The sequence below is a fragment of the Rhinolophus hipposideros genome, assembly GCF_964194185.1.
Source record: "Rhinolophus hipposideros genome assembly, chromosome: 21".
In the NCBI taxonomy this organism is placed as follows: Eukaryota; Metazoa; Chordata; class Mammalia; order Chiroptera; family Rhinolophidae; genus Rhinolophus; species Rhinolophus hipposideros.
The window spans coordinates 21,493,625-21,517,615 of record NC_138067.1 but is presented as its reverse complement, the minus strand read 5'-3'; the positions used below and the strand labels follow the sequence as shown (position 1 = coordinate 21,517,615).

The 23,991-nt window shown below is 44.5% G+C and overlaps 1 protein-coding gene across 1 annotated transcript in view; it reads right to left on the bottom strand.

Moving 5' to 3' along the window:
* The window catches only part of HYDIN (HYDIN axonemal central pair apparatus protein), a 293,325-nt gene that overhangs the window by 113,601 nt on the left and 155,733 nt on the right, over positions 1-23,991 (bottom strand). Inside the window, exons 24-27 of the mRNA XM_081030536.1 lie at positions 5,724-5,861; positions 4,950-5,031; positions 2,587-2,706; positions 2,116-2,325 (exon numbers count right to left, since the gene is read on the bottom strand). Of these exons, the coding sequence (XP_080886662.1) occupies positions 2,116-2,325; positions 2,587-2,706; positions 4,950-5,031; positions 5,724-5,861 (550 nt within the window). The remainder of the gene's footprint in view (positions 1-2,115; positions 2,326-2,586; positions 2,707-4,949; positions 5,032-5,723; positions 5,862-23,991) is intronic.

Here is a 23,991-nt window from a genome sequence, read left to right as displayed (position 1 = left end):
ATTGCTTCAAAGAATATCCTCTGATCTGAGCCAGATCCAATTGCCCAGAGGACCCTGGAGATGAGGAATGAGAGAGAATTCTATTTGGTCAATGCAATAAACAAGGCCTCAATAGCTGTTAGGCGAATTTGATTTTAGGCACAATCCTTAACCTATTAACACACACACAAATCAATAATTATACTTGCAGTAGCTATATAATGGGGATCTCATCCCCATTAAAATTTGGTACGAGATATACTATGGTCTCTGAGTATATAACACAAAACCTAATTGGGAAGAGAGGATATAGACACAGAATTAACTGACAATTATTCCAAAGCAAAAATTAGAAGGTATACTATATTATGGCAAAGACTAAACTTAAATCCCAAGAGAAAGTAAAGATAAGTGAGGAATGGAGTTGAGCTGGGTCTTACAGTACGTACAGGTTTGGGGTTGGCAGGATAAAGGATGAGTGGGATAACATAAGAGGAAGTGTGGAGGCAGGAAGGGCTGGGGTGCATTAGGGCCAGTGGGTAAACCATCTCGGTTGCAAACAAATGAATGGGCTACAATGGGGAACTATGAGAGACAAAGTTTAATGTAAGAGGCACCAGTCAATAGAGGAGCTTAGGGCATCCTCACCCACGTCGAGGAACCTGGCTCGGATCCATGGGGTGACAGAGAAACTGACTCCTGATTGAAGGCCTTCTTTGACCCACACACTGTATTGAGCAGACACTTAAGTAACCACAACCACCTGATGAGATAGGCATTACTGCCCTGTTCCCATGTGATAGATGAGGGCGACCGAGGCTTGGAGAAGTTAAGGGATGTGCCCAAGGTTACACAGTCAGTAGGAAGTAAAACCAGGATAACATCCCTGTCATGCAGGGTGTCATGCGGGGTCTCTGGTCCCGCCCCCCGCATAAGAACACAGGACATGGTGAGGCCAAAAAGGAACACCCGCGGAGCCATAGATGGGGGAGTCATACCACTATATTTGCGCGGGAGGCTGGGTTAGAGACACAGGAAGCAGGAGCCACACGATCTGCAACCTGCTGTTCGCTTCTCTCTGCCAACCGACCCCACTTGTTAACTACAATCCGCGCTTGCTAGCTCAGCCACCATCTGCTGCTAGCGTAGCCACAGCAGTTATATTAGTGGGCAATGGCTCACTGGTTACGGCTGACGGTCAAATAGCCACAGCGATGGCCATCCGATCACAGTTGATGGCCATTTACCACCGAAGCCAGCACCTTTCCACGTGAGGGCGAGAGCCTGGAAACTGCACTCCTGGCTCTGTGCCCACCATCCCAGTTCTTCTGACTACAAAACCATGCTCTTTTCTCAGTACTGTGTTGCCTTCCCAAATGCTGCTGGGGAAAACTGTCATGGATTGATAGGATGAAAATGGGATTTGGGGAAAATCTATCTGGCAAGGACGTTTAAATGGGTGAGCAGCGGGAGCTAAGAGTGGGTTGTAATCCCTTATTTCCATAGGGTCAGGTGGATCAGTAACGTAGGCATCACCTGGGAGCTTGTTAGAAATGCAGATTCCCAGGCTCTACCCTGGATCTACTGAATCAGAATCTGCACTTGAATAAGATTCCCAGATGATTCGCATGCACATTACAGTTTAAAAAAAACTGCTATAATTATTTGGGCATGGTTTGATGGGACCCTGTGGTGCGATAATCACAGTGGCGATAGGAAGGGAAAAACTGACTCAGAGGGATCCTGCTGGATAAATCAGCAAACGTGGATGGTGTAGGGATGTGGGAGGCCCAGGAGAGAGTGCAGCGGAAAATGCCTTGGAGGCTGTAAACTCCAGGGACTGAGAAGGTAGTAGAGCTATTGAAAGAAACGGACAGTTTGGAATGGGCTTCTGGACTGAAAGGGAAGATGTCTCACACGCTGAATTTCAGAGACAGTGAGAAAAACAAATGAAAATGTCTGGCAAGCAGTTGGCAGAGGGCGGATGAGCAGGGTTAGAGAGGCAGATGAGGGACCAGGGATGGGGTGATGGTGAGACTGTGATGATGGGGCTTCCGAGGAAGACGAGGCACAAGTACGATGACTGATGTTTAGGCAAAAGCAGAACATCTCCTCCCGATGGATGGTTGGCAATACCTGTAATCCATAGTTAATGTCCTTGGTGTCAAAGGAATAGCTGATCAGGGACGCCTGTCCCCTCAGTATTATCTCGTAGGTGGGCCCTCCTTCCACTTCGCACAGAGCTTTAGCCTGGGCCATGATGTCACAGTGTCCGTAGAAGGTGAAAGATATCTGGAGGCTACCGTTTGGCACTAGCACTCCATAGAGGGGCAAAATATCAAACACCTGCAGAGAGAGGCATTCTATAGGAGAGCACCTATTGGGATGACAAGCCTGCAAAAGGTAAGTTAAGGTTCAATTTACAGATTAATTCCTGGCTTTAATTGGCTTGACTCCATGAAAGGTGACTAGCCCAGCACCCCGAAAAAATAAAATGGTCGTGGCGGTAACAGTGCTCTGGCAAGATTTAAATTTCTAACTTGGGGCAGGTGCTCAGTAAGAAGAGTTAGTATCAGATAACTTTAGGGCCCATGAGGTGGTACTTACTTCTTCTATCCCAATGGAAAGCATTTCATCCTGTTCAGATAACCATAGGGATTCTTGAAACTCCACCTGGCTCTGGTTTGGGTCTATTCTTTCTGTTTCAGCAGAGTTCACTTTTACTCCCTAGAAATTAAAGGTGCGAGGAAAAGCTGGCAAGCATTCATAATGGGTCATCAATGAGCTCCTCCTCATTGCTACAGAAAAATGAAGTAGGTTGTATATGCTTTCAAAATGCAGGCATACCTCGTTTAATTGCGCTCTGCTTCATTGTGCTTTGCAGGTATTGCTTGTGTTTTTTTACCAATTGAAGGTAAGACCCTCTACCAGCAAAAAGATTATAACTTGCTGAAGTCTCAGATGATGGTTAACACTTTTTAGCAATGAAGTCTTTTTCAATTAAGACATGTGCATTGATGTTTTTAGACATAATGCTATTGCATACTTAATAGACTACAGTATAGTGTGAACATAACTTTTACATACACTGGGAACCCCCCAAAATTCCTTTATTGCGATGTTTGCTTTATTTCAGTGGTCTGGAACCAAACTGCAGGATCTCTGAGGTATTCCTGTAGTACATTTTTTTTTACAGAGATAACTGGACAAGTGTCCAAAATGTATGTACAAGGATGTTTACTGCAGTGTTATTTATAATAACAAAACTCTGGAAGCAAACTAAATGCCTATCAATAGGGTATCACTTTAAATGAAGTGTATGTGGTACTCTATCCATGAAGGATGATGCAATGTATACTCATGGATTAGAAATGTTGTGTACAACGTATTACTGCGTGATAAAGCAGTTACATTTATGTAAAATTACATCCATGCCTATGTATATCACACCTGAAGGTGTGAGCAGGTATAAATTCATTCAGATATTGGCATATGCAAATAGATATATTGCTAAAGTTCAGTAGTATTTTTCTATGAATGGTTGGAATTTGAGGATTTTTGCTTTCATTTTTCTGTATTCTTGAGTTTTCCATGACAAATATCTTTGAAAATAGAAAGAAACAGAAAAGAACATTTAAAAGACAAGTGTTTTATACATACACACATACTCATTCTAAAAAATTTGGAAAATAAGAAAGATTCAGAGAAAGAAACAGAAATCAACCATGAGATTATACTGTAGATATATGTATATATGTGTGTATATACCGGGGGTGCCAAAAAAAATGTACACAAGTGGACACTTTGGTCAACGTTGCTCAAGCAGTAGTTCGCTGTCATCAGAAGAGTCTGGATGCTGATGGGAACCACTTTGAGCACCTGTTGTAATTGCAGAAGTCAAACGTGACTTGTATTCATCTTTTGTTATCGGTATGTATTGAGTATTACAATTTAAATACAGTTTTCCTTTCTTAAAATGTGTGTACATTGTTGTGGCCCCCTCTGTATCTTCGTATTCTGATTTTTCAGTTGACATTGTAACCTGAGGGTCACTTTCCCATGGGACGAAATGTTCACCAGATGCATCATTTCAAATACTTTAAAAAATAGGACATGTGGTTAATATATCAGAGATTGCTCCAAATCAGTATATAAAGAACCTTCTCATTTTCTGCAAAAGAGTTTCATAGTATTGCATTGTGCAGATGTAGTTTATCTAACTAGTCTCTTATTGGTGGAGTTCTTTCCAGTGTTTCTTGCTCTTGCCAACAAAGTCACAGTGTACAAGAATAGTTATATGTCTTTATGTAAATGTAAAGGTGTATCTGGTGAATGATATCCTAGCAGAGGAATTATGCATTTTAAATTTTGATACACTTGACCAACTGTATGTCACAGAGGTTATGCCAATTCCTACTCCTACCTACAAAGTGTCCCAATGCTTGCTTATCCCATTATACCACTACCCTTTTGAAAGATTGTATAATATATCATCATGAATATATAATAATTTATTTTTTAAGTCTTTTGCTATTTTATTTCTAAAGGGTTGTAACAAACAGTTTTGTACATAAACTTTGGCATCTCCCATGATTGACTTAGGTAATCATTCTAGAAGAATTGAAAGGTATGCATTTGTAAACCCTCTTGATTTCCTCTTTGTTTTTACAAATTATTGAGGAAAATATTTCTCCTTTTGTGGCCTCCATCTAGGGGCTGGGAAGAGATCACCAAGGTTTAGCGGTAACTGGCTTTTCCATTACAGAGAGAATCTATTTGCTGGAGTGTCTGAGCTCTCACTGAGGTGTTGGCTCTGTGGGAATTTGGTTGGAAAGCGACCCGGATGAAGACTCTCAGCCTCAATGCAGCCAAACCCTAGCGTTGCACTTGCCACTCTGCTCCTGGCTCTGCCTTTGTTTTATGGAAAGGAATTTCAACTTGCTAACCCGCCCAAGGAAAGGAAAACGTACATCTGAGATGACCAGGATTGGCTCTTGTGCTTTTTCCTGCTCGTTTTCTTCGGAACCCAATTTTTCATCCACAAGGATAGTCCTGGGAATTTAATAAAACGTGGAAAATCACTCATTTGGCAGCCATTACAACAGTTTTCAACCTAAGAGCCCTGTCTTCCTCCCCCCACCCCTATTGCACCCCAGAGAATAAGTGGAGCTCTCACTCAAGGGACGCCTTTTTCAAGAAGTCAGTTGCCCCCCGCACAAGCTGTCTAGGGCATCAAATTGGTCCATTTTCTATAGGCCCCAACCCTTCTTTCCTGGTTTATCAAGCTCATGTCTGACTTATAAAAAGTTCTGGGAAGCTCTAGCGATTCTTCAGACAATTTGGATGTGTCCCCAGTGCTCAATGTTAAGTTTGATCATTTATTGTGGCATTTTATTACGAGATTATAATGTTTGACCAATTGTCATATCCTTTTCTGCTTGCTACCCTTGACTTGACTGAGCCTGGCTACAGACCTTGGGCAGATGGAGAGGACAACATGATAAGGAAGGGCTCAGTCCCCCAGGACTCGGGAGGCTATGACCTCCTGAGAGCAGAGATGACTTTCAGTGCCATATCTAAGATGCCTAGTCCAGGGCCTAACATATACAAGGTGTATGTGGTAAACTGTTGGCTGGTGGTGAGTGGTTGGATGAATAAATGAGGGATGAGTTTGAGAATGAATGTCAGTGCAGAGAGAAGAATGCCATTAAACAAATCCATTCTGGCTTTGCATTTCCACTTACTTAACGATGTCACTTAGATCAATCTCAGCGGACTCTACTGCTGGGGCTGCTGGCAAGCTGGCAGACACTGAGGTTTCTGGGATGGACTCCGTCTGGGACAGGAGGGCACTGTAGGGCTTCCTCGGCCATGTCACAAATCTACAGCGGCATGGGGAAGACACAGTCACATCAGCAGTGGCCAGTCAGTGCCTGGGTGGGTTCTTGGTTTCTAAGGGTAAGTTCTCAATCCTAGACCAGGCGGGTTGAGAAGGGACTGCCCTACTTCCCTTGTTCAAATCTTAGCCGAGCTTTCACTTTCTCCTAAAAGTTTGCTGACCAGACCTTCCCAGTCTGGGTCCAGTGTCTCTCTCTGAGTACCCACTGCCCCTGGGCTTCCCCTCTCACACTTCCTTCTCCCGTTTCTGCTAGACTGTGAGCTCGCTTGAGGACACTGTGTCGACTATGTCATCTAATACGGTGCCTGGAACGGAGTAGGCACTCAGGCCTGGCACTCAGGGATCCCGCCCCCAGACAGCCAGAAAGCAAGGCCAGGGCTAGGAAGAAGCGCTCACTCTTTGGTCCTGTACTGGCTCAGCCTTTGCATGACCCTCCCTTCTACCATGTTTGCTCTCGGGACCTCGGCTGCTTCCCGCTGGTCCTGCCCCTACCAGTTCACTCTGCTGCCACTCAAGATCTCACAGATCAGCTGGTGTTGAAGCCCTTATATCTAGGTTTCACTGAATAGAAAGGCCTTTGGATGTCACAAAGGCCATAGTAGCCGGGTCTCCCCCATTCTTCTTGTTCCCTTTAGGGTACATGTGGACATATGTTTTCATTCTTCTTTGGAAAAGTCCTAGGGAGGAAACTGCTGGCTTATATGGTATATGTATATTGAACATTATAGGAAACTGCCAAACAGTGTTCCCCAGTGGTTTTATACCATTTTAGACAAAGACCCACAGTGTATGAGGGCTCTGGTTGGTCCACATCTTTACTTGCACTTGGTATTCAGTCCTTTTAACTTTACCTCTGAAATGAATAGGTAGTGATAGCGCATTGCAGTGTTCATTAACAGGCTCATTTTAAAGGAAAATTTTATGTTGTTACTATAAATTAAAAACCAGTTTTAGGTACCATATTTAGAAAAATCAACATGATGGAAAAAAATCCATGTGATTATTTTCTTGCCTGGTGAAGCCTCTGAGCTGAGCTCTGCTTGCTCTTTTTCAGAAGTTAGATCAGTTCAGTGAGTTCTTGGAGGGCAGGCTCCAAGGTGTTCCCTCTGTACAGCCCCTATAGCCCAGGGTTTTATATATAGAGCATGAGCTCAGTATATATCTGATTACATGGATGGATGGATGGATGGGTGGGTGGATGAGAACACGTATGTAGCATGCGGGATACTTCAGCTATTTTGCATCTCCACGTCCACTCTGTCTCTGTCTGTGATGGCCTTGGAGAAGAGTGGAAAAGCTCTTTTCATCTTCTTCTGTGAGCTTCCATTTGGCTTATTTCAGGCCAGAAGTCTCTAACTGACATTACCTTAGGCGGAAACCACACCATTCTGGGCAGACCCATGTTGAGCTGGGTGCAGGGAAGCCATTAAAATGACGATTCCTGAACCTCACCCTTGGGTAAATTCTGATTCAGCAGGTCTCAGGTAGAGCCCAGGAGTTAGATTTTGGACAGTCTTCCCGGTGATCCTAATGTACAGCCAGATTTAGGACCTGCCATGGGTAGGAATGGCAACATGACAGCCAAGGACGGGAGCCGATACTTAGTAAGGGGCTATCACTCAGCCTTGCCAGCTAGGGCCAGTGCAAATCAGCAGAGGATGATTCAGAGCATTTATTAAATCACCGCAGGTCAGCAGAGGCACCTGGGGAGCCTCTGCCAGACTGCTGTTCCACAGAATAGCACTCCCTCCTCCCACATTTGCACCCCCTGGGATGTTGTGCTCAATGGAAAAAAAAATAAGAAAAGCACATGGGAATATCTGTAAAGGAAAAATACAAAGCTGTACAGTGCCTGCAGACCTGAGGAAAAATAACTTGGTTGATAATGCTACCTGGACAATTGGGAAGTGAGAGGTATCTTTGGAAATAAACAAAGGAGACAAGTAAAGCAGCCCTCCTGCTAACAGACAGAGCCATAGGAAACAGCGAGACCTTTATCATAATGAAGGCTTCCACTTATCATTAAGATCAAAAACCTTTTCCAAAAAAACTGAAATAGAATGTTGGTAGAGTTTTTTTTGGGTCAGATTTCATTTTACCTTCAGGAACAGATGACCACTTTCCTGTTATGCTGACCCAAACAGGATTAGATTCAGTTATTTTTAAAAGAGAATGCATAGCAAACAAAAATATCGATATTGCTCCAGTTCCAGAGCTAGCCACATCAGACTCACTGGGACAGCCAGGAAAGAAACCCTCCCTTTAGGTGTGACAAAACTGCATGAATGTCACACTGTCAATCAGCCACACTGGTTTGGGCGCAGCAGTTTCCCTCTTCATATCCTGTTTCCCCATTAATAAGACCTAGCCGGACAATCAGCTCTAACGCGTCTTTTGGAGCAAAAAGTAATATAAGGCCCAGTATTATATTATATTATATTATATTATATTATATTATATTATATTATATTATATTATATATTATACTTGGTCTTATGGTAAAATAAGACCGGGTCTTATATTAATTTTTGCTCCAAAAGACACATTAGAGCTGATTGTCTAGCTAGGTCTTATTTTCAGGGAAAATGTTTTCTGTTCTTGGGTAAGTTAGGATCAATATAATCGTCTGTGCTGCAACTTTTAAAAGTCCACCACTCTTATTTCCTATTCTCCCTTCACTGGAAACAGTGTTGCATCAAAATAAAACCCCGAAGAACATGTTTGTGTTTCAGTTACTATTTCGTGTTGTACTTCGGACGCTATTTGGAGATGGAATGGTCCATGTTGGACATCTGCTGAAGTCGGTGTGGTGCCGCTGAGGTCTCAAAAACATGGGGGCAGCCTTGCAGTAAACATAATGACTTCTAATTCATTGATTTATTGGACCTTGATTCTGGGTGTGTCTACTACATACACAGGGTGAAAAGAGCCACGGGCTGAAAGAAAAGGTCCTACAGGTGTGCTCTGTTTGGCTTACATGATGTTTAATCCTTTTCTTGCAGTTACCACGGGAGCAGATACTGTTAATGCACTGTCTAGATCAGCTTTGTTAGAGTGGTGCACCCATCCCCTGCTGTGGGTGTTGGCTACACCTTTCTCTGGAGCACTGCCCTGGCTGGGTAGAGCTGCCTGGGAGGTTATGTCCTCAGACCTATTAGGGTATGAACTGTAGGCAAGGATTGTTTGCTGAGGGTGAGGGCCATAAGAGCCCAGCCTCATCTCTAAGTGGGACAAATTCTGACGCAATTCACACTCCAGGGCCCCGCATGGGCTTAGGCAAGGGCGAGACTTCTTCTGAAATCACATTTCCTCTCGTTTTCCCCTCCACCCTATGTTGTTTCTCTTGCTCTCTTACAGTTTCTCCTGAGAGCCCTCCTTCAATAAATCACCTGCTGAAGAATCACCATCTCAGGCTCTGTTTCTAAAAAAAATCCACTGTAGCATTGCATGATTCCAAATAAGAGAAAGCCAATTCTTGCTTCAAGGGACTCAGCGGCCCGGGGATCAGAGTCAGAGACATAGGAATGGGTATAATTCAGGGTACAAGTGCTCCAGCAGGAAGATGTGCAGAGAGCACAGTGTTCAGAACAAGGCTGTGGGGTCAGAGGGCCTGGGTTTGAATTCTGACTTCCCCACTTACACACCATGTGACCTGGTATTGGTGACAGAACCCGCCCCATCCAACTGTTGTGAGGTTTAGCTCATGTAATGAACTCCGCAGGGTGCCTGAGTCATAGTAAATGTCCAATGCACATGAACTATTCTTGTGCTGGGGGTGGTGAATTAGCATCATTTTTGGAATTCAGATGGGAGAAGAATCTGTTGGAATTTAGATGAGGGAAGAGTCTATTAGACTTCAGAAGACAGAGAGACCAACTTCCCCTGGATGTGTGAGGAAGTCTTCCTGCAGGAGATCATCTAATTGCATCTGGAAGGAAGACTGGTACTTTTTAGGTGAAGAGTAGAAAGGATGTATAGTCTGAGGGAAAAGGATATGTAAAGAAGAAAGGATTGAGAGGACCCGGCTTCTGGGACAAGTGAGAAGTTTGTTGTAGAAGAAGGCTGTGTGTCCGTGCCCAATGGAGACAAAGGATGAGAAGCAGAAGGATGGTGATGATGACGATGATAATGAAGTCTACAGAAGCAATGAGTTGAGAGTCAGTGATGGCCAGCCGCAGGCACAGCAGCGATGGGGATAGCCACTTTATTTTCATACCTCTTCCTCCTGGCGTTGGGCAGAGGAGGTTTCAAAGCACAAAGGGCAAATGTAGGGGGAATACAGGTGACCAAGGGTTCTGATTGTGGTGGCCCCCACTACTTTCTGTTTTCCATCCCTTCTGTTCAGCTAGCTGCTCAGTCTTGCTCACAGACAGACTGGGGAGGTGGGAGTGGGAAGAGACTTGGGCTGTGGTCTCTCAGGATGGGATCCTCAGCCCAGGACCACGGTCCTGCCATTTCATCTCCTCGTATGCACTGGAACTTCCCACTGCATCTCCATTTTCACCTTCTGGCCAAAGTTGCCATTATCTTTAGTCTGGATTTCTAACACTGTTTTCTATGTGGGCTTCCTGATGTCTACTTTTGCACAAATGATATGAAACAAAACATCCCATTGGGTGATGCTTTCCATCACTGTTTACAATGTGGTTCAGAGTTCGGTCCTTCTAGGGTTGTCCTCTTCTGATCCATGCGACCTTCTGCAGCCCAAGTGAACTTCCTGCTCGTTGCACTTCCCCATTTTAAACCTTTTAGAAGACTCTCCATTTTCCTGAGTATAAAGCAGACTCCTTAGGGAAGCTTGAGGGACCCTTCATGGTTAAGCACCCCTCCCACCTCCGCCATTTTGATGAGAAAATGACCCACGGCAGCCACTGTTGTCTTATAAATGCTCTTAGCATGGTTCAGAGGTCCAGTTTGAGTTCTCAACAATTCAAGGGTATGAATGTGTGCCATTCAGCATAACTGATTTCATGGTTGACATATTTTCTTCTACAGCTATACTTCATATTTCCACTGCTTTCAATGTATGATCTGCGAGCCATGTTAAGCAAACCCCTCATCTTTACTTGCGAGGACTTATCAGGTGTCTTTTTACATTCCCATTCTTCCTCTCAGCTATTTAACTTCTGCTTCTCTCATTTTCTTAAGCCCCTCCCTCTCTCCCTCTTTCCCTCTTTTCCTTCTTTTGACTACTCATCACAATCCTGCTCCCGATTAGATAGGCGCCTGATTCCTGCTGCTAAAGGGAGCAGATTATAATTATCACTTTAAATCATGTTAAAAGTGGGCAAATTCCTGAGCCTCTCTGGGCATAAACACAAGTCCCAGCCATATTTCCATATTTACTGCCTGGCTTTGTGGTCTTTCACTTGCTGCTCCTCCCACAATGGGAAGCAAAGGACAGATGGAAACAGATGGGGCTGGCTCAGTGCCTTCCCTGAACGCGCCCCCAGCGCGTTCTAGCTCTGCCACACAAGAAGGGCAAGTGAGCTGCAGAGATGTACTCCTTATGGAGAGCCTTAGCCTCTGACTGTCTTATGCTCCGGAACACTTCCTACTGGCCACTGTGCTAAGGTGGATGTTGGTGGCACATAATTGAGCGATCGAAACTGAAGTTACTCAGACCTTTCTTTTTCTTTCTTTTTTTTTTTTTTTAACTCAGACCTTTCTTTACGCATACTTTTAAAGGTTCTCAAAAGCAGTTGCAGTGGGAGCTTCTAGAATAGTGATTCTCATTGCAACTGTCCATCGGAATCACCTGTGGAACTTCGAGAACATCTCAGGTCTGCCTCCCAACTGAAGAGTTATGATTTACTTGACATTAAAAAGCTCCCAGTATGATTCTAATGTTCATTCAAGGCTGAGAATCACTGACTTCAAAGATAGTGGCAAGAAGGTCACAAAGAATGGTGATAAAATGAGAGCCCTACTAGATCTGAATGTTTGTGTCTCCCCAAACGTCCTATGCTGAGACCCTAAGCCATAAGGTCATTAGGTCATGAGGGCTGAGACTGGGATCAGTACCCTTATGAAAGATAACCCAGAAAGCTAGCTGGTCCCTTTTGCCATGTAACCCACAGTAAAAAGATGCCATCTATGACCCAGGAAGTGGGCCCTCAAGACACTGAACTATCTGCACCATGATCTTGGACTTCCCAGCCTCCAGAACAGTAAGAAGTGTTGTTTATAAGCCACCCAAGTCACTGTTATTTTGTTATAGCCACCCAAGTCACTGAACAGGTTAAGACAGGTCTTAATTAAGTAACTACAGCCAACACTTATCACTTGCTCTCTACCAGGTATTATACTAAGTACTTGATAAGAACTGCCGAATTCAATCTTCACAACAGCTCGATGAGGTAAGGTACTATGATGGTCCTCAGTCTTCAGATGACAAAACTGGCTGAGAGCAAGTGGCTGAGCTAAAGTGAGCCTGGCTCCAAAGCTCACACTCTTAACAACTTTACTGGACAGTCTACCTGATCAACAGATGAGGGCTCCTTTTTGGTTACTTCAGGCCATGCCACACTCATGGCAGTGCCTCACAAAATAGGGTTCCTCGTTTTAAAAGTAATATGAATCCATGACATAAAGGAGATACACTGTGCTTTCTAGAACTTTCTTTGGAAGAAGAGGGACCTATTCTGACTATATCTAGATAAGGAAAAACAAGATACACTTGACCCTGCCCTTGGGTGACTTCCCACAAAGATTTTTCTGTGAGGTGAGTAGTGGAGCAATGTGCCCTGAATCTACCTTGAAGCTCTCCAGGGGCATTTCTGTGAGGAATGGCCACTTCTGTGAAAGCTCCAGAAGGTGTCCCCACTGCTGCATGCTCTTAGAAAGGCTCCCAAACTGCTACGCTGTGAAATCTCCCTTACAATCAGCTTTGAAGCTCTTTAGAAAGATTTTCAAAACAGGATGGTTTTTAAAGTCAATTTCTTTTCATGTCTGGTCTTCAGTAGCTATAGCTAGCTTTGGGGGATTTTAATTAATATGAACACATACATAAATCAAATAGACTCTTTCAAAAAATCATATCGGTAAATGAACCAAGCAGACATACCCCTAACTCAGGTTCAGATATATAAATTGATACTTTCCACTGATTTCTTTAAAAGCCAGCTTAGCTCACGCTGAATACCTAAAAGGCTGACGCCCTCCACCAATATTGGAGACATTAGGAAGACGCCTTAAAAAGAATGAATCTACAATAAGGAAACTAGAATTCTTCTATAATAATATAAAAGCCATACAAAAAGTTTTGTAACACTCAAAATTGAAATGAAAAGCAGCCCAATTCATTTCTCTATGGAGTAAGGGGCATGGTATCTCAGGAGACTGGACTACGCTGAACTGTAAACAGAAGCAGACTGTATGATCCCCAATAAGGTGATCACTTTCAAGTGAAATATGAAGAGAGTGAAAGGTCTCCCTCTGCTTGGCCTGAGTCACTTGCAGGCCAACTACAAAGGCAGGACTTGTTTCTGGAAGCTTGGATTTGAAAGATGGCTTATAGTCCTCCTATGAGGCCCAGAGGCTAAATGATCCCCTGACCAGATAATTTAGCTGACTCATCACAGCAGGAAATTCTAGATGGATGGACAAGGGAAGGCCTGGGAGATGGAGGACCTGGGAGGCTCCTAGGAGCATCAGCATGGAGTATAAGCAGGTCTGCTGAGGTCGTCGACCTCACACTGTTCTCTTCACAAGGTGCTTTGAGTTCATTAATAATGTCACATTTATAATGGGGGTGATGCCACATGAATGTTCATTTCATTATTATTCTTAAACTATATATGTTCAATATACTTTTGCATATATGATGTAATTTCACAATAAAAAGAGAGTGGACGTCAAGGAACACATGGAGTAATTAAATCATTTCTGGTCTTCCAGAACTTTCAGTGAAGTGAGGGGGCCAAAAGCCAGCAGGGCTGGGAAGTGAATGGGGGAGACCAGTGTACTGCTTCCTTACATTGCCTCATTCAGGGTTGGTGCTTAATGCACCAAGAGGGCTAAGAGAAGGGCTTTCTAACAAGTGCAGCACTTGCACGGAGGGCAAAGGTATAGAGAGCTTGGAGACATAAAGAGTGAGAGGTTACTGACAGAGGAGCACAGACAAAAAGTTTGGCCTTGAAAAGCAAGAGACGTCAGAGGGAAGGAAATGAGATGATGGAAGTGTAGCCTAAAGAAACGTAATCTCCCCTGTGGGTGAGGAGAAACCGGTGGCCGGGGGGGGGGGGGGGGGGGGGGGGGGGGGGAAGAAAGCCACCCAGCAGAGTGGAGGGAGGCATGCTGGGTAAGGAGACAGCGGGGAGAGCTAAAGGAAGGATCGGTCTGGGAAACACGTCTGAGGAAAAACTGGTGGGATATACTGACCAACTGGATACTGAGGAGAGAAGGTGAACCAAGGAAAGATGACAAAACCAGACAGGCTAGAAGGTTGGGCCTGGCCTTGGGAATGTTCATGATCAAGTTTACCAACGAAGGACAAATTGCTCTCCTAAGTGACTGTATCAGTTGCCACTCTCATTGACAATGTTTGAGCTTCTATTGTCCCACATCCTCAGCTACACTTGGTATAGTCATATTTAATTTTACTCCATCTTGTGGGTATGCAGTGGTGTCCAGGTCTTGTTTTAATTTCCATTTTCAAGCTTATTAATGAGGTTAAGTATCTTTCTATATCTTTATTGGACATTCATATTTCCTCTTCTATGAAATGACTACCATTTTCTTCCATTTTTAAATTGAATTAAAAGTGTTTTCTTCAAAGGCATACTTTACATATTATGACATAATTTGAAGGTAATATGTATGCCAAAACCTTTCAGTTTGTGACTTGTCTTTTAATTTTTTATGGTGTCTGTTGATGAATAAAAGTTCTCAAATTTAATGTAGAAATTATGAATAGTTTCCTTAAGATTTTGTGCTTTTTATATCTGGTTTAAGAAATTCTTCTTCACAAATCATCAAGCATTGTCCTGTATTTTCTTCAAATTAAAAAAAACTGACTTTCACATTTGTATCTTTAACCCATATGGAATTAAGTTTTGGTGGAACTTGAGTTTGGGGATCCACTTTTGCTTTTTTCCCCTCTATAGATTACTAACTATCCCTGGATCATTTACTGAATAGGCCATCCCTTCTCCTTTGTTTTACAATTTCAACTCCGTTATGTTTCCATATATGTCTGGGTCTGTTTCTGGACTCTGTTTTGTTGACTTAGACTATTTGCCTATCTGTGCACCAATACCACACTTCTAACATTATTTTATTTTTATAATAAGGTGATATCTGGTAGAGAAAGACGTCCCAGTTTGGAGGGGTTGGCCAGTCTTATCCCTTTGCTCTTCCATATAAACTTAAGGATCAACCTGTTGGGATTTTGATTGAAATTGCTTTGAAGCTATAGGTCATTTGGGGGAGAAATGACATCTTTACCAAATTGAATTTGATTTTTAAGAACACAGTGTGTCTCACCGTTTATCTAGGTCTTCTTTAGTGACTTTTAATACATGGGGCTCAGGGCCACAGGGATATAATGTGTTTTGAGGAGCTAAGTTTCTATGACAGCAATTATAAATCTGGGTTAAAAAAAATTTAAACACATTCCTGAAAGTCCTATTTACTGGAAACTATTTCTATTGTTAACATGGAGCCTTACAGCACCTTTCTACTCACTGTACCTTCTGTTAAAAGAGCCCAATTAATTTCCTATATTGATTCTTACTTGGTTTGGTGGGGGAGGGAAGGGGGAATGTCAAATGTCCAATTTCTTCTCCTACTACCATACCTGGAGTGTTCCCCTCCTCACTTATCAACACCGTTATCTATCTAGTTCCTTGAACTGAAAATCCAGGCACAAAACCTGATGTACCCTTTTCCTGCTCCCCACATTCAGCCCGTCAGCAAGCCCTATTCTTTGCTCCTCTAAAATACAAGGTGTGACCACAAAATATGGTGAGTATTTAAATAAAATAAGTTTATTACAGTAAAAGACATATTGCCATTAATCCCCCCCTCGCTTCGAACACACTTATCCCATTGTTCTTGCCTCTTTCTGAAGCAGCTCTGGAAATCCTCTTTCGTGAGTGTCTTTACTTCATCCTCCATCATAACAAAGCTCAGTGTCATACTTCACTTCTGATATGGCAATTTCTGTCAAATGAAAACATTATGGTGTGTCCTCATCCACCTTATTCACTGGACCTGGCACTGTGTGACTTCTGGCTTTTCCCCAAAGTCAAAATGACTATGAAAGGGTCATTTGAATTAATTCAGGGCATCGAGTCAGCCACGACAGCGCAACTAAAGACACTCAGGAAAGAGGACTTCCAGAACTGCTTCAGAAAGTGGCGAGAATGATGGGATATGTGTGTTTGAAGCAAGGCAAGGGGGAGTATTTTGAGGGGGATTAATGGCAATGTGTCTCTCACTGTAATAAATTTTTATTTAAACATTCACCGTATTGTTTGATCACACCTCGTACCTCCCACCTGGTAGATGTGAGGTGCATGGTCCTTGATGGACCAGAATCTTGTACATTTAGCTTGTTTTCAGGATCTTACTTGTCAATTTCTCCTTCCCATTCCTTCTCATGAAGCAAGCCCTACAGACATTCCAACTTATTTGTTGTCAGCCTCTGCAGTTACTTCTTGCTCAGGCCAATTTGATTCTTAAAGAGGTCAACATGGTTTTCTTCGAAAATTTAAAAATTCTAAACAAAAGGTTTTAAAGTGAGGTTCCACAGTGGTTCTCTGGTTAGCATGGTGGATACCCACTGTGGACTACAAGAGGGAAGAGCCCTCACTTTTGAACTGCAGCGAGGTAGCAGGGCCCCACAAGCTGTCTCTCCACTTCTCAGCACGCACATGTTTTGCACATACGTGCAGGGCCTTTGACGGTGAGTGCGGATGAGAACACACAAGAACGAATTGGACAAATACTAAAACCACCACCATCATCACCACTGCTGGTTTATCCATTCGCATGGACAAGGATGGGTCTCATTTATCTTTGCAGTTCCACAGCATCTAGTACAACATTTGGGTAGATTATTCATAAAAGGTTCATATAAATGAAATAAAGGTATCTAGTAATAAAATGTAATAACAGAAAAGTGTGCTTTGATATGTCAGTAGAAGACAGTGGCTAAGGCCAAGTCTGTACAGTCAGTGTCGGCCTGGGGTTCTGATCCATGTCAGGCACCTGGGGCCTCAGTTTCAAGGGTAGATATTAATAGTTACTTTCCAGGGTTGTTGTGTGACACGAGCTAAGACACATAAATGGGTACGAATTGAGCCTGACCCATGATAGGCACACAATTATAGTTATTGCTATTGGTCACAATGACAGAATCTTCCTCTCGTGCTCCTAAATTATCTCTTTATTGAAGACTTGGCCTTACACAGCTGTCTACAGGAAATATTTCCTACTTGAGATATATTTTGTTTCAGAAAGCTACTAAAAGAGGTTTTTCCCCTAGCAAAGATGTGAATTTATTCACACTGTGTGGGTGGTCTTACCGGAAATCTTCGACGATAGCAGCATTGTCTTTCACATGAAAGATCAAAAGCTGCAGAACCAGGAATATGAAGGTGCCTATGAAACCGGTGCTCTGGGCTCACCAGCCATGGGGCGGCAGTGCTGGGAACGGGCAGAGAGATTTCATCATAAGTTGCTTTTTCAATAGCGTCTGAGGGGTCTACCGGCTTATCATGTCTCTGGGGCACTGGTAAGGGGTTTTGTCCCTCAAATGCTCCTCCAGGCAGCTGGCACCTGTTTGTGGTTAGATGTCCACCTCTTTGGCTTGGGACTAACAAGGGAAATGCAGTGGGCCTTATCAGTCATTGTGGTGGGCACCTTTGCTCTTTGCTGCCCAGCATCCATCTTCCCTTTGTCTGCTCCAGTGCCTTCCATTTCCCTCTGGGAACTAGCCTATCTCTAACTTCCAGCCTGGTTCAGGGGTACCACTGGGGTCCCTAGGCCATAGTTCAGGGATGGACTCAGGAATCAACCAGAGCTAGTGAGATGTAGCAAAACATTTGCCGGGGCTGACTTCAGAGAAAGCGCCTCTATCTCATTCTGTGTGCTTGAGCCTGGCGTATGAAGAGCTGGAGCTGCTGCAGCTTCTGAGTCATCTTGCAACCAAGCGTGCAGAACCCAATAGATCAGAGGGCAGAGCCAAGGGATGGTGGGGGAGAGGTGAGGTGCAGGTGACACTGCCTGAGCCCTGGATCAAGCTGTGCCTGAGGCCTACACTTAGACATTCTCAGGGAAACAACAAATTCTATTTTGTAAAGTTAGTTTGAGTCAGGTTTGCTATCACTTACAACTGAAAAATGCCTATGTCATTCTATAGACATTAATAGTGGATCATTTTTAAAAGCCAACTTGAATTGGCTGAGAGTGAAGAGAGACTGGGAACTTGCTGGTAGATGGGGATGGAGGGGAGGCGGGTCTGGTAGGTGGAATGATGGACATTCTCAAGATGTCCACATCTGAATCCCCGGTACCTGTGAATGTTACCTTCTATAGCAAAAGGTTCTTTGCCGATGTGAACAGGTTAAGGATCTTGAGATGGGGGACACTGTCCTGGATGATTGTGTGAGCACAATGATATAATCACAAGTGTTCTTGTAAGAGGAAAACAGAGGGTGACACTACTCCACAGAATAGAGAAGGGGATGTGACAACCTCTGTAAAGAGGAAGAGAGATCGGAGATGCTGTGCTGCGGACTTTGAGGATGGAAGAAGGGGCCGTAAGCCAAAGAATGTACGGAATATAGCTCTAGAAGTCGAGAAAGGCAAGGAAAGGCTTTTCCCTAGAGCCTCTGGAGGGAATAGAGGTGGGTGTGGCCCTGTTGACACCTTTGTTTTGGCTCAGTGAAGGTGATTCAGACTTTTAAGCCTCCAGAACAGGAAGAGGATAAATTTCTATTGTTTTCAGCCATCCAGTTTATGGTGATTTATTACAGCAGCAATAGGAAATTAATATGGGGAGGGGGTTGGGCCGTATTCACACTGGATTCATTCTTTGGGCTGTGAAATTGGGATTCTGGTTCACACACAAGTCGGGGAATAGTCAGGGAAGAGAGGGGGGTGGGAGGGACATAAGAGCTTGGGTTGGCGTTTTGCCCGAGGCCAACTATGGCCACCTCTTTTGATGCCTTTTGCTCCCTCATCAGAGCTGCTTTCCCTCTAGCCTCAGGGCTCCATGTTTGCTTTTGTTTCTGATAGAAACTTCTCTGGGAGGTAGAAAAGAAAAAACACAAGTGCAGAGGCTTAAAAAGGTTCTGGGAGGTGTGGGGTCTGTGGGGAAGAGAGAGGGATATTTATGGAAGGGACCAAAGCTTAGGCCAGAGAGAGACACGTGCGCCCCTCAGACCCAGTGAGGCCTCCTGGTGTCCTGAAATGGCTTCAGACTGATTTCAGGAGAAAATGTCTCAGAGCCACCTCTGGGATGCTGCTTCTCAAGCATGACCTAGTATTAACATTACAGAGGTGCCAATGTACTCAATTTCCCCAATAAAGGAACGGCCATAACAGCTGGCATTTACTGAGCATGTACTATGTGACAGGCACAGTTCTGAGAGCTCTGCAGGTAGGGGCTAGTTCAATCCTTACCACATCCGTATGTAGGAGGTACCATGATCATCCTCCTCATTTAAGATGAGAAAGCCGAAGCTCAGGGCTGCTTAGCCACTGGCCAAGGTCACATGGGGCAGGCAGCCGAGCACAGGCCTGCCTCCGAGGCCAGGCTCATAACCTGCACACCGAACAGCCTAGGACAGCTGTGTGCAAGGATACCCAGGGCCTGCCCCATGCAATTCAATAAAGCTATTTCTGTTTTGAAAGAAAAATAAAGAACCATGTGTCCCCTAAATATTTACGTTTTCTTGATTGGACCCTTGGGCAAAGCAAGGGCCTGCCCCTGATCATGGGTCTGGGCTTAGCTGGCTGCAGGGAGGAGAGGTGGGGAGGACAGGGGTCATTCCAGGCCTGGCCCTCCTGAGCCACACACAGGCCATCACTTGCCAAGGCCTGGCTTCAGCTTTGCCAAATGCGGCCTGGTATAGAAAAAGGATTTTCTACCACTGGTCAGAAGGAAAAGGGTCTGGGTCCATCATCCAGGTGTCTACGGACCCTACAGCTCTCACCCTTTAGGATCCTGGGGAGCATGTCACTTAGCAGAACTTGGCACGAAGGAATGAAGGAGAGGAAGGCGCCCAAAGGGAATCTGAAAGGCACCAATGTCAGATTTTCTTTTGTATCTCAGAGACATAGGTACTTTACAGACGTATCTCATTTCATCCTTACACCAATTCTCTAGTTTCCTACATTACCTCCGTTTTACAGTTGAGTAAACCCAGGCACAGGGATAGACCAGAAGGACACACGGCCAGAAGGGCAGAGCCCAGATTCTAACCAGCAATGTCCAACCACAGCTCAGGACTTCAACTACCACTAATATTCTCATGTCTTAGAAAAGTTCTGCTTTCAAGGCAACAGAAATTGAGAGATGATGAAGAGACAGATGGAAGCCTCCAGAAAACGAGGTTTCCTCCACCTCCCTTCCACCCCCATCTTCCAATCACAATATTGAAGGACTGACGCTTATCGCAGAAAAATCAATGTGAGAACAACACATGTTCCTTTGCCACATGGCTGGGCTCCCTTGGGTCCTCGTATTCCATTTACTTATAATCTGACTTGGAAATGAAAAAGCAAAGCTGTCCTTGGAGACCTGTTGACTCACAGGCTCTAAGTCCTAGCCTCGCCTCAGCTTTGTGGCTCTAAGCCCGGGCAGGGACGCCAGCTGAGCCAGTGTCCCCGTGGCTCTCCCTGGCCTCTTAGAAGTAAAGGCTGGTTCAAGTGTGGGCTTCCTCGTGTTCCTCTTTCACACAGATGCCATGAAGCATCATGTTCTCATCGAGCTGAGCAGTCAGGCCAAAGAGACCCAATAAAGGGCACATTCCGACGTGCTGCTATGCTGCATGCTCACTCAGCCCTGATATTTCATCCCAGCTTCCTCGTTACCTGCGTAAGTGTGAGTGGCGCAGACTCTCATCCACCACAGTCACCCTGTCATACACATGAACGAGCATGTTTCTAAACCAATAACTTGTTTTTCCTCTTATGGAGTGCTTATTTAGCATGCTTGCTTAGCCATTTTACTTCTTTTTTTGTTCTTATATGTGATATGAGGGCCAAATTGGGAGAAAATACACTCAAACAAGAAAATACACTCAAACAAGAGAGATGCTTTAAATGTTTGAGTCAGAATTGCCTACAAAATCACACACGTATACACACCCCCTCCCACACACACATGCACACACCCCCTCCCACACACGCATGCACACACCCACTCCCACACACGCATGCACACACCCCCTCCCACACACGCATGCACACACCCACTCCCACACACGCATGCACACACACAGCAGATGTATGGAGGTTGTGACAGGAAGGAAATGTTGAGTGTCTAGGTAGCCTCATACCCTGCCTAATAAAAGAAGAAAAGCCTCTTTTACCTTTCTGTTTCTTTTACTAACTGTAAGACTTAGGAGAATTCTAATTGGAGAAAAGGTTAATGTTGATATAGCTGATAAAAGTGACCTTTAGCCAATGAGTGCTTTATGTTTTTCTGAAGGCTGGCACAGAGAGAGCCCATCTAGAAGGTAAGTGGCTTTTTTCCCCCTGCTATTCAAGATGACATTTATGCCTTGAACCTTTCCATTTGGCAGGTACCAGAAAGCTGACAGAAAAGAATCTTAAACCAGTATTGAAATGATTCTCCTGTCAGTACAAATAGTAGTGGGAGCAGGGGGAGCAGCTGATTAATTAAAAAATACCCTCTGAGGACCGACTCTGTGCTAACAATTGTGCTGGGCTCTGGGATCCAGAGGCAACAGGACAGACGTGCTCCCTGGCCTCCTGGGTACTAAGCGCTAGCTGCGACGTTGGACATTGAGCCAGTATTATAAATGTGATAAGTCACTAAGGAGATGGGCTACCAGTGCCTATGACGGGCTCTGGTCTAGGCAAGGGTCCCAGAGATGACTTCCCTGGGGAAGGAGGTTTACGCTGTGACTTGATCAGGGAGAAGGGGCTAGCTAGATGAGGAATGGGGAACAGCTTCCAGCAGAGAGAGAGCAGTCAGATACCAACAGCACCGGACAGGAAAGAGGCCAGAGTGGAAGGTGAACAAAGAAGTCACTGTGGTGAGGGCAGAGTGAAGCGAGAAGGAACTGGAGACTGGCACGTGCTGAGCCTTGCAGAACTTAGTATTTTGTACTTTATCCTAAGAAGCACGGGTGTCATCAAAGGCTGAAAAAAAGGGCTGCGCCATGTTCATCACGTTCCTGTTGAGTGGAAGCAGAGAGCCCAATTCAGGGCTGTCACGTGGTCTAGGCAAGAGGCAATGGTGACTGAACGAGGGTAACAATTGTGGAAATGAGAATACGAGGTTTATAGAAGGTGGAGTAGGTAGAATTTAGTGACAGATTTGATGAAGTGGGTGGGGTTAGGAAGAGGAAGGCATCTGGATGGCTTCCAGGACAGTGATGTCATTTACTGGGACAGGGGGCCCTAGAGGAGACGCAAGGAGGGAATGGGGGAAAGCCTGAATTTAATGTGGGGCATATTGGACGTGAGTTCCCTAGGAGACATCCACAAGACATCAAGGTGATGTGCTTGGAAGTCAGTAGAGGGGTCTAGGTGGAGATGCTCATTTGGCAGCCTCAGCAACAAGGGCTAAGGAAAGCTGTGGGGTGAATGCAATTGTCAGGAAAGCAGAGGGCCCGGAGAGAACCCTGTGTACTACCAGTCTAGTGCAGTTGTTGCTGGCCAAGAGCTAAGAAGAAGGAGTAGTCAGTCGCGGGGATGAGAGGAAAAGCCAGAAAGGCACGTGTTTCAGGAAGGCGGGAGTGCACAACTGTGCTGAATGCTGCTAAGAGTTATCGTTCTGAGAAAACCTGACTCTTGTCATTCTCTTGATTATAAATCTCACCACTGTCTCCAAGAAGGAGTCTAAACTCCTTATCATGGGATACAAGGCCTCTCACACATTACTGTCAATCTCCTCCCAGACTCATCTCCCTGACTTCTCCCTTGCCATGAAGTCTGCGTTGTAGCCACACTGACATACTACCCTCTGTCTACACTGGTAGGTGGCTGTCATTTGCCTGGATCTGCCCTATTCCCATCCCCTTCAGCCCATGGGGTTCTGAGGGTACCGTTGCAGCCAGCCGTTGGTGTGGGACCAATGATGATCAGTGCTTCCCTCTCCCTTGACAGTTTGGGGGAGGGGACAGGAAATGTGATTAAGATGATCTGATCAGAGTGAATCTCACGGAAGCTCTGGAATCTGCAAGGACGTGGCCCCAGGAGTGAAGGCAGCCATTTGGGGACCTTGGGAGAAAAGCTGATTTGAAAACATGGCTAACACAGGGAAGGGAGCAGAGCAGAGAGCAGAGATCCTGGCGCCTGGGACACTGTTTGAGCCCTTGCTTTAAGCCAGGCCAGAAGCCAGAATGAACCTGTACTTTCGAGTTGTGGGAACCCATGAATGTCTTTTTCTTTTTCTTTTTGCTTAGGGTCACATTTCCTGTCACTTGCAATAGAATTGAATCCATGAATCCTACCTAATATAAACATACTGTACTTGTTATTTAGAATTTCCCTGCTTCTCCATCTGGAACATTTAACTGTGCTTCTCAGTGCAGCCGTCTCCAGCTCCTCTGAGCAGTTGTCCCCCCTCTGTCCCTCCTCAGAGCGTGGCATTATCACACATCCACCATGGTTTACACATGTGATTTCCCAACAGCCTCAGGCCAGCAATCATGTCTTATTTACTTTTATATCCCGGAAGCCTCACACATTATCTAGTGCACAAGAATCACTAATCAAATGTTTTCTGGATGACTCTCTGAATGAATGAATGAATGAATGAATGAATGAATGAATGAATGAATGAATAATGAATTATAAGCAGAGGCTTAATATCAAGACATAGGAAGATACTGAAGAAAGTAAAAAAAAAAATGGTTAAATGAATGCTTAAACCAATGAAAAATTAAGCATATCATCTCCGCCACTGG